Source organism: Lathyrus oleraceus, chromosome 5 (genome assembly GCF_024323335.1).
Source record: "Lathyrus oleraceus cultivar Zhongwan6 chromosome 5, CAAS_Psat_ZW6_1.0, whole genome shotgun sequence".
NCBI classification, from domain to species: Eukaryota; Viridiplantae; Streptophyta; class Magnoliopsida; order Fabales; family Fabaceae; genus Lathyrus; species Lathyrus oleraceus.
This window is the reverse complement of record NC_066583.1, coordinates 327,446,773-327,458,644: the sequence shown is the minus strand read 5'-3', so window position 1 is coordinate 327,458,644 and position 11,872 is coordinate 327,446,773. Positions and strand designations below refer to the sequence as shown.

At 34.0% G+C, this 11,872-nt stretch overlaps 1 protein-coding gene and 1 non-coding gene across 2 annotated transcripts; both read left to right on the top strand.

Annotated features, from left to right (window-relative positions):
- Positions 1–3,541: 3,541 nt before the first annotated feature.
- LOC127088710 (small nucleolar RNA R71) lies at positions 3,542–3,647 on the top strand. The gene has a single exon (XR_007790535.1). It is a non-coding gene; the product is annotated as a small nucleolar RNA R71 (small nucleolar RNA).
- A 5,108-nt stretch (positions 3,648–8,755) lies between these two features.
- On the top strand, positions 8,756–9,487 carry LOC127080453 (agamous-like MADS-box protein AGL80). The gene has a single exon (XM_051020772.1). The coding sequence runs from the start codon at positions 8,756–8,758 to the stop codon at positions 9,485–9,487; it is 732 nt and encodes a 243-aa protein (XP_050876729.1).
- Positions 9,488–11,872: the final 2,385 nt, after the last annotated feature.

Below are 11,872 nucleotides of genomic sequence, written 5' to 3'. Positions count from 1 at the left end.
TGCTCTAACTCAGCCGTCATTTCAACATTACCGTGATGAAATTAGATTGTCTAATGCAGATGCAAGAAGATGGGTGGATAACATACCAGTAGAGCAGTGGACAAGGGAATTTGACAGAGGCTGTCGATGAGGCCACATGACAACAAACCTAGTGGAATGCATGAACGGCATATTCAAAGGCATTAGAAATCTACCAATAACCGCTTTGGTCAGAACAACCTATTTTAGGTTGGCTTCTACCTTCGCAACCAGATGTGGAAGATGGAGTGCAGTGTTAATGTCGGGTTAAATATTTAGTGAATATTGTATAAAAGTGATGAAAGAGGAAAGTATCAAAGCTAGCACACACACGGTTACAGTCTTTGACCGTCATAGGCAAAATTTCAGTGTACAGGAAACAATGGACCACAATGAAGGGAGGCCAAATTTATCCTATGTTGTTAAACTAAACAGAAGTTGGTGCGATTGTGGAAAGTTCCAGGCCTTCCGTATTCCTTGCTCCCATGTCATTTTGGCATCTGCACATACTCGCCAGGATGCTAATAGCCATCTATATGATGTTTACAAGGCCATTACCGTCATGGATGTGTATAACAAAAGCTTCTCAGTGCTACCAATGGAGGAATACTGGCCTCCATATGAAGGTGATATAGTTTGGCACAACGATGAGATGCGAAGAAAGAAAAAAGGACAGCCAAACAACACGCGTATTAGAATAGAAATGGATATGACTGGTAAAATGATAAGATTATGTAGTATATGTCGTCAACCAGAAAACAATAAGAACAAATGTCCCAATCTAGGAGCAACATCTGCATCATAATTTTGTATCTCCTTTTAATTTTTGTAACCTTGGATTTTTATATATCATTATCTTTTTGTTACAACAAGGTTAACTACAAACATCACTACAAGATAAGAAAACTTAAAACAAAATATTTCTAACTGATTACAACAATCAAACTGATGTCATCTCGTCCAAACATCATTTCCCTAGCATCCTTATCAGTTTTGACTCACACCCAACCAAATATACTATCGAGTCTCTCAATACTTCTAAATTTTCCCCTTCTGGTATTTTTCCATCTAACCAACAAACCAGCTCCCTCTTCAGTTGATCGAAACTACAGATGTTCCAGAAGAGCATCAACATCGGAGGTTTGTCTCTCGAATAAATCACTTTTCCATAATGACGATGAACATCAAACATGTTTGCAATATGACAAATTGAGATGTGGAAAAATGAATCACACAACACATCTATTTATAACCAAAAAATTTCACATTACACTGAGGCGCCAGACCAATTGGCGCCTCCTCTTCCAAATAACACATGGGCGCCAATTGGATTGACAAAACCATGTGCTGTAGCCAATCCAATTGGCGCCCCCACTTAAAGTTTAAGGGTATGCACCAATTGGTCTGGCGCCTATGTCTTACGTATTTTTTTTTTGAAACTGGGGTAGTTAGGGAAATTTTTTGAAAACTGGATTATTTTTGAGATTTTTTTTGAAAAAGTGAGGTATTTGAGTAAAAAATTCAAAATAAGGAAGAAAGAAAACAAATCCTTTTTTTTTATTTTGATCATTAATTTGTTTTAATTATTATAATTACTTTCTTTGTTTATTTTGGTTTTTGTCCATATTCCTTTTTAATTCTAAAAATAATAATTTTAAAAATTGTAACAAAAATATAACAAAATAATAATTTTTATTAAGTTTCAAAAAAAGAGGAGTTGTCGTTTTCAGTTTAATATTTATATTTATATTTATGGAATGTGTGCTTAGTACTTACATTTGTTTTATTCAAAAATATCAAAAAATATTCTAATGTCTAAAAAAGGGGAAGATTATGTTTGTTTGTTTTAAAAAAAAACATGTGTGTTGGTACTTATTTTATTTTATTCGAGTGTTAGATCTTTCCTTTTTTTATTAAAATAATTTATTTATTTTTAAAAATGATAATAAACTAACAAAGGAGACTAAGTTTTTTTAAAATCTTTGTGTTTACTTTGATTTTCTCTTATTTTTGTTATTGTTTGGGTAAATATGTGTGTTTATTTTCACTTTTAGTATTATTTTCTATTAATATTATTATCTTATTTCTGAATTGACAACTATATCCCCATCCTATGTTTGTAATTGTTATTTATTTTTGTTACCTTTACTTCCATTAACTAGATATTAGATGTGTATGTGTTGGGAGTATGAATATTTGTATTATGATGGAATTGAATAACAAAAAAAGGGAATAAAATCAACCCCTTTCAAAAATAAATAAATAAACACATGGTCAACACCCAGTTTCATTTGCAAAAACACTTGATATGTAGAAATTCATTCAATGTGATGCAAAAACTCGCTCCTCACTTGTTTTGGGTAGCAAGTAATGTTTTTCCGTCGATTGAGACAAAATAGCTTTAGCTAAAATCGACCAACAAATAAGCATTTTCTACCCAGAACTACGTAGCATTGAGTTCTCCATCGCACCCAGAGATACATAGGAGCGGGATTCAAAGTCTCGTCAGGCACCCTAATAATAAATTCACCTTTTAGTCCCATTCCTTTTCCTTTTAATAACCTGATAACCCTGACATTGTTTAAGCTAACACTAATGCACACACTAACTAAATGATCCTCGTTGAGTACAACAGACGTAAGGGGTGCTAATACCTTCCCCTTGCGTAATCATCTTTCGAACCTTGATTTGGTTGCGACGACCATATCTTAGTCGTTCTTTTAGGGGTTTTATCGATATTTTCCCTTTAGTCATTTGAGAATAAATAAATTTAGGTGGCGGCTTTGTTAATCCATCCCACGAGCGTGCATTGAGCTTCACGAGGTCGTATTCTTTTTTTCAAAGTATGACAGAAGAGCACCTATATTTCTCTAAGTTCTTAATGCTTACTCCTTGTGCTTGAGACTGGTTCTTGGTCTCTTAAATGAAGGATTTAAAAAAATCCAACTAGTTATTCCCTTTATTTGCCACAAGACAATTAGGTGCAAAAAAACCAAGAGGACTTTGTGGTGCTTGAGGCTTGGGTTAATTTTGATTATTACTCCATGAAAAGTTGGGGTGATTGTACCAACCAGGATTGTAAGTGTTGTTGTAGAGGTTGTTATACTTGTTGTTACCAACATAGTTAACTGAAATTGGATTTGGTGAACATTCTTCAAATAAACGAGCACCTTCGCTGTAAACACGGGCAGCCTTTGATGCGTCAATAACCACCTTGACAAGTTTAAGCTTTATCACTTCAAGAGTCATCATATTCTTTATCATCTGATGGATCTGAGCCATCTGAGCAGTAAGAGTTATGGTATTAATTACCTGACGAACACCATCGGGTCTCTTTTGAGTTGAATTAGCAATGGCCTTAGTGACACGCCATTTATATGTGTTGGAAGTGATACTATCAATTAACCTATAATTGTCTTCATAAGACTTACACAAAAGGGCTCCACCACATGAGGCATCTAACATGTTCCTTGAGGAAGGCCCTAATTCATTATATAAAGTCTCAAGTTGAATACATATTGGTATGCCAAGGTGGGTACATTGTTTAAGAAGCTCCTTGAATCTTTCCCAAGCATCAAATAAGGTCTCATCCTCTCCTTGACTAAACGAGGTTATCTCATATCTTGTTTTAGCATTCTTGGAAGGAGGGAAATACTTGGTTAGAAATTTTTCAGCCAAATCACTCCATGTGGAAATGGAATTAAGTTCCAAGGAATTTGACCAACTCTTGGCTCTATCCCTTAGAGATTATGGAAAAAGCCTCAATCTGAATGCATCACTAGTGACACCAGGGATCTTAAAATTACTAACAACATCCAGGAATTGTCTCAAGTGCAAATGAGGATGCTCGTTTGCAGAACCTGAGTATTGGTCAATAGTTTACAACATTTGAAACATCGTAGGCTTGAATTCAAACTGTGCTACAGTGATTTTTGGTCGTATGATTCCAGTATTCATGGAATTCGAATCAAAGATTTGATAATCTCTGATGTTCCTTGCCCTGTCACTGGCAATGGCAATAACATCGTTGTCTTTATGACAACTTCTACCTTTTCTTTGTCTTGCATTATCTCTTCTAAATCTGGCAAGTCATCCAAAATGAAGGGAGGGGGACTCTGTGGCACGACGCCAAAAACTTGTTGCTTGGCACTCAAATTCTTAATAAAAAATAGTAATGAATACAAAATCAAAATTGTAACTCGGCACTCCCCGGCAACGGCGCCAAAAACTTGTTGCTTGAAAATATGTCACATGTAACTATACATGTATGTTTTAAAGTAACAAGTGATTAAAAGTAAGTATATTGTACCCACAGGGAGTGAATGTTACTTAGATTGATTTTTCAATAAACTACTTTTGAAATTAAGAATGAGCAAGGATAAAAATAATATATGAGTGTCCTAAGTTCATTTTTCTTCTTAAACTAGATCTAAATAGTGTAAGGTAAGAGTGACATTATATCAAGAGAGTGTATTTTGAGCTATGGTCCATTAATATTAATGAAGTAAATATGTGTTCATGATGTGTAGTGTCATGCCAGGAAAGGCCAAAGTGATCTAGAAGTGTATTTCTACAATATTAAAGCATGCATTATAAGGAAAGGGAACAAATCTCCAAGTCACACTTATAACCCTAAAATACATCTATTTGTATTATGAAATTCCTTATAGTTGTAATGCCTTATCCCTAAGTGAATATCTCTATCATACTCTTTTAAACTACTTTTATTATGAAATCTACTTGTTGTTGGATCTCTCGCAATAACAAGCTGTTATCTTTTTCTAAGTTGATCATTCAAAGAATCAGATTTGTATGCATTGTATCACATAATAAAATAAGACACTAAATAAAACATCACTTAACATAAAAACAACATAACATTAAATTCCCATTTCTCAACAAACGAAAGGTTTAGCTCATGATGAGCTGAGTATAAACTACATACATGATTCTCAAAGGATACATTCTTAAACAAGTAATAAAAAAGAAATGTAAACGTAAAAGTAACTTGAAGACTTCTTGAGATGGATAATCAGCAAAAAGTGAATCCAGTCGCGCCAGGGCTTAACAGTTGGTACAAAAAATGGTGAGAAGAATAAACTCTCTTTTCTCTTCTTTATCCTCACGCTATTATCTTCTGTACTTTCTCTTGGAAAAATGTTGAGCTCATTTTTCGATCTCCATCAAGGTCTATTTATAAGCCTTCACTAGGGTTCCTTGTGATGTCTTGGATCATGGGAGAAAAACGAGGAAATAAAATCAAGCACATTACATAAATCAGTGCCTTCACATCACTCCTTCTTCTTAATATGCAAGGAATCAGATACAAGAGAACAATTATGGGGGACAAGGTGTCTTGTGACAGACTTCCACAATAGGGTGCATGAGGCAGTGCCCTTCTCTTACAGAGCATGCAGATTAGTGGATGTACCATTGTACCTTCTTTTGTCTTTTAACGCCCATTAGTCTTATCCATTTGATTCAAAGGAATTTTCTTCAATGCAAAGCAAAGATTCCCTCTAATGCATCAATCCTTCCACGTTTGTCCTAGGAACCCAACTGCCTTATCCATTTTTCTCCTTCAGCTGAGTTCATCTTTTTGCTTTAGTTTGCGCTCCTAGACGCTATCCATTGCATTCTTGCCTCGGCTCGACAGAGTTAACCTTAAATCAAACAACAAACACATCAAATAAACTAAAGGGAGCACCTATTATTCTCCAAGCAAATTACTATAAAAATAATTAAAATGAACTGAAGCAACAATTAAAAAGCAATTTAACTAGTAATAAAGAAAGATTAAGGTATGTAATAACTCATAAAATATGGGTTATCAGCAATGTAGTCTTTATTTTGAGATGGGGGAGTTGATCGAAAAACGCGTATGGGCATTTCCATGAAGGTTAGGTCGAGAGAGCGTTCCTCGAATGCAGAAGGCATATCGATAGGATAGCATGGGAAGAAGTTCTTCACCTTCCTAGGGTGTGACTTAGCTGTTGGAAATGGACCTAACAATGACAAGAGTTTATCAGATGGTCATTTTCTCTTTGGCCAATGGTGGTTTAGGTACAAAATTTCCCCCTTGTCATCTTATGATGCCGGAATCATGAATGCCAAAGGTTTTTTTATTGGTATCTACTTTAGGATTTGAAGTGGAAGCTTCCATGTTTGAGTTTTTGAAAATCTTTATGCAAAGAAAATGTTCTTTATTTACGTAAAACGTTGATTGTAAAGTGTGAGTGAAGAAGATTAAAAGAGGGTACAAAATGAGTATTTATAAAAGTGGTTATCCTCCAAATGTTAGACACATGGAAAACGTGTGTTAAGCTGAGACGCTTTATTTTTTTCTCAGGATGTGGGAGAGTTTATAGAAGTTAATAAAATCTTGCAAACCCACGATCTCCTAGAAAATATGAGTAATGATGAAAATTTGAAGAAATCCATTGGAAGTGACAATTTGCATTAAAGTTGTAATGATGACACTGAGGTCAGCGAAAGGGTTTAAATAGTGTCATAAATAATTTCAAAAATGTCATTTTTATCTTTTTAATTAAAAGGAAAGTCGAAACCTGACGTTTTGGGGGGAAATTTGTTACCTCGAATTTTCGACACCAACCTTGATGGTAAGGATTTGTAAATTTTTGTAGACTTTGATGATTTGGGTTCTTCTTAGGTCGAAATGGTCCTTCGACCATGAGATCAAGCATGCATTTTTCGACAAACTGATTCTGTCAGAAGATGTTGGTGACTTTGTTCGAATTTTCAAGTAGTTAAAGATCAGGGATTTGTTAGTGTTTGGACTTAGTGAAATTCCAAGTTTTAATATTTGATGTTACTCCACGCAGTTGGACAGGGCAAGCGGATAAGGTCAGACAGTTATTCCAAGACACGTGGAAGCTTGTCGAAAGCGGAGATTGCATGGAGATGGAGACATTGCGTGATTTGTTGTGTCGACCGTTGCAGACAGTTATGTTAGGACTAGTATATAAGTAGTGTTCACTTGTATTTTTAGGTGTCCGTAATTTTACAGAAATTCTAAAAACACGAAGTATCCAAGTGTTTAGTGAGAAAAGAGTTTTCTGAGAATGTAAGTATTTGCATTCCATTTTATGAATCATTTTTTTACTTTCAAGTCATTTACTACATTTAAAAGTTATTTTCTTTTTAAGATCTTTTACTTTCGAATTTAAATGTCAATATGTTTCAATCTTATGATTTTACACGATCTCATAGGATATTTTAGAGTTTAATCCCTTAAATGAAATCAAACTTGTTTTTGTTTATCAAATTTCACATTAAATAAGACTAGAGTGTACTAGTAGCTAAAGATGAATATCTCCAAACCCTCGCTTTGATATCCAAGCAAGAGAGCTTGGGGGAAACTGTTATGGACCGATCATATCTCCCCCGAACCAACCACCTTGAGATAGGCTGCTCCGAGATGAGACTCATCAACCGACCACAAAGTCATGCTTCCAGAATCTTCTCTTTATCATGACTACCCTGCACCTTGCTACAAGAGGTTTCATCTCAAACACATCCAACGGTCTTCTGCATTTTATGGCTGAAAAATAGCGAAGGTATTATCCTTCTCCCTTATATATAGGGATTGCCTCCATTTCAGATAATAAATTTCAAATACAATTTCATTTCATTATACTCTCTCTCATATTTGACTTGAACGTCGGAGTGCTAACTTTGTAAATATATCCTTGCTCCACAGCATCAGGAGCCCTACTCTGTTGCAGCTTCCGCACTTATCTCTATTTTTGATTCCAGAACGAAATATTAGTTTTTGAGAAATGAAAAGATAAAACTTTGATCCATACAAAGACACCTGAGGAGAGAACGAGCAGCAAAACACAAAGGAGGAACTAGACAGAAAGACTACAAAAAGATGCTAAGATGGGGAGTGTTTGAATGCAGTGTGATATAAATTATGCAGGAAGTGATTGAATGCAGAACGACAGGTGTTATGCAGCAAGAATGATTTTAGATTTAAGTAGATACACTCACCACCGACTTGGAAAAATATGCAAGCATATGAACTGAGTAGACACTCAAACCCAGGAAGAAAAAAAGGAAGGAATGGGAAAGATATGTAAATGAAACTAAATGCATTCAACTATGATATGCCCTAATGTAGATGGGTATTTTAGTTTGCTTGATGTTGAAAAAAATGCATAAGACCTGTAGTTTGAGATTGATGCAGTTCATGTATGCATGGAAACAAAGAGAGAGTTAGACAGATAGAAGAGCTTCTCTCTTCTTTTCAAACCTTGACATTTACTTTATGCATGCACATTTACACAGGTTAATTATTAAATTAATTACAACATCAACCACCACCAAATCAAATAGTCAAATGTCAAATGGTTATATTACAAATTTATGGTACTAACAACTAACAGTAAGATAAAATCCTATTAGAATATCTACGTGCATGAATCTATAGATTACGATTCTTGAATTAAATTATTTTAAATATTGTAAATGTTCAAAATTAAATGTCATTAAAGCTTTGATTTTATATATCGACATAGATGGAATAAAAATAAAGACGCATTTTACCGTTGAAAGATGCCAGTTGGAAAACTATTCACACGTACATATCTAATCACGTACCTATATTGAATTTGGTCTCTATATATACAACAAATTTGTCAAGAAAATGAAAATCACAACCATCAACTTTTCTTCTTTTTCTCTATCGATTTTCATCTTACTCTAAGTCAAAACCATGACTAGAAAAAAGGTGAAGCTTGCTTTCATTGAGAATGATACTGCAAGGAAAACAACTTACAAGAAAAGGAAGAATGGTTTAGTGAAAAAGGTTGATGAACTAACAACGCTTTGCGGCATCGATGCTTGTGCTATCATTTATGGCCCCTACGATGCTCAACCTGAGATCTGGCCGTCGCCGTCGGGAGTCGACAAGGTGCTTTCGAAATTCTTGACTGTGCCTGAGTTAGAACAAGGCAAAAAGATGGTGAATCAAGAGAGTTTCCTGAAACAAAGGATTTTGAAGGCTGAAAAGCAATTTATAAAGCAATGGAGAGACAACAGAGAGAAAGAGACAACCATGTTCATGTTTCAATGTCTCATTGCTGGGAATATCGTGCAGAACGATATCTCCCCGAGTGGTTTGAATGATCTTGCTTGGATGATCGATAAGAATCTGAAGGAGATTGGCAGAAGGATGGAATCAGGTGATAGCAACAGTAATATTCATCAAAACCAAAGTGAAAATCAAATCATTACGGCACAAAGCCAAGTTCAACTCCAAATGGCACCGCCACTGCTACTACCACCGCCGCCGCCACCACCAACAACCGCACCTAATAACGAAGAAATTGCAATGATGAGCCATGGCAATAACCACATCATGTTTATGGAGATGATGATGAATGGTGCTGAACCTGATGAAACAATTCCGTTTGGTTATGACGCCAATCTACAGAATGGATTTTGACCTAATCTAATGTCTTAAATAAAATCATGTGTTTATGGACTTATGATGCATATCTTTTGAGGTGGATATGATGAATTTAGTCCAAAATTTTAATTATATAATGTATTTTTGTGCATGTGAAGATACAATCATTGGTCATTATGGTGTAATTTTCACATGTTTTATGTATTGGTGTTTGATTGAATTAAGAGTCTATTGTGTGTGGCTTTCAATGCTTTTGCAGGATCATGATTCTCGACTATTATTTACAATTACAATTATATTCATCTGAAATGTGTTCAATTTTGAGGAATTCAAATTATGAAATCATGAGTGAGAGGGTTGTGAAAGTTGAGTGCAATTTTGCTTTCAATTGATGCTATTTTTGAGAATGGTGTTTCATGAGGATTGGTTTATTGTGAAATGGAAACAAGGACTAGATAAAGGAGGATTTAAAACCAATGATTTTCGCAATCAATTAATATCATAGAAAAAATGAATTAATAAAAGATAATCAACCAACAATGAGGAAGTGTGTTGTAATATCCATGTTTACTCGATAGAAAAAAACTATTTCCAAATTTAAGAAATATTAGAAATTGAGGATAAGTAGGAATTATTAGAATAGAAGGAAAGAGCAAACTTGACTTTTTATAAAAGCTAGCTGAAATCATTCCTCCATCAAATAAAATTGTTAATGTTGCTAGGTATGGAGTCTCAAGTGGTGTCATAAGAAGCGGATATACCCGCGAAACATTTATTATTTCTAACACTTTTTCAAAAGAGTAAAAGGATGATGCAGTGATCATGTAAATTTATTTTACACTGGTAATTAATATGACAGTGTATAATTTTTTTACACTTTTAGTTAATAACCATTAAACTCTTTTTAAAATTATAAAATATAAGTTTTTCTTTTAAATTATAAAAAAAATACTTTTACATTTTTTTTAAGTTAAGCTTTTTTAATTTTCCTTTTAAAAATAAAGACCATAGGAAAATTTATGTGTTAAAAAATAAAAATATGAATGAATTCTTATGAGCAATGAAAATTTTCTCTTCATCCCGGTGCCTCTAACCGATCTCCAACTCGACGCATATGTATATGTCTTACATCGCCTTCGATCTCAAATCAGTTAAGTTGTCATGTATATTCTAATTTTTTTCCTAAGGATAATAAAACAAGCATTGGTTAGTTCATTGTTTAAAACAATTCGTGTTAGTGCATGAGGCACTTCTTAGTGAGAAGAAAAAGAGAGACAGAATGAAGAATTAGAATTGTTATTATTGAATTGTAAGACGATAGGTTTAGATCTAGAGGGGTTGTATAGATCCAAAGTTAAAAGTTTGACAAAAATAGGTTCTAATAATTTATGGTGCGGAGTCAAGTTTCAAATATCCCGGATCAAAATCGTCTAACCGAACTCGTTATCAAAAAACTCGGATATGCGTAGTAGTGACAATGATATGATAATGATTCACAAATCGATCAACAATAACTAATCATAACTAGTTGAATGCAAAGTAATAAGGAAACTCTACTTCCAATGATATATCACAGAAAAAATCAATTGAAGCAATTTAACGAACACTTCATGTGCGATCAATAATGTTTGGAATTGTATGTGATATTGTTGTTCTTAAAGTTCAATTACAGCCAAATGGTTTGTGATCTACACAATAAAACCAATTTCAAAATATGTTCAAAATTATGATCTAAAAGAATTAATCATACGATCTATGAAATCGATAATTTACAAACCGAAAATAAAAGATATATATATATATATATATATATATATATATATATATATATATATATATATATATATATATATATATATATATATATATATATATAAAAGAGGGAGAGTACACAAGAATTTATTTAGGCATTTCTCCAATCGATCTCACTATGGATAATTATGTCCTAAATTCGAATACGAATTGAGATAGTGTAATATATGTTACTTTGCAAATGTATGTATACAAAAGAGATGTAGAAATTTAACCCTATAAATCATATGCTTGATGTTGATTCTACCACCTTCTCTTTCCTTGATCAAAGTTTGATCAAGTAACCAATAATGTCGTTGCGATTCACCATCTCGCGCTACTTCTTTGAACGAAACCCCTTGTTTTTCAAAGTTTTCACTCGGTCGAATCAATTCCATATGCGCACTTGTTGAAACCCAAGATTTACCAATGTGATCCACCATCCCACGATACTTCTTTATCAAGAACCTATCGTTCATCAAAGACTTCACTCGGTCAGATCCGGATTGCGTAATATTGTCCAAAACCTTCAATCCTAAAATATCTTTAAGGAAAACCCCACTCGGTTTTCTGATTTGAAACCCTTAAAGTTCTCAACCCAATACACGATACAACAAACTTAAATTGAGC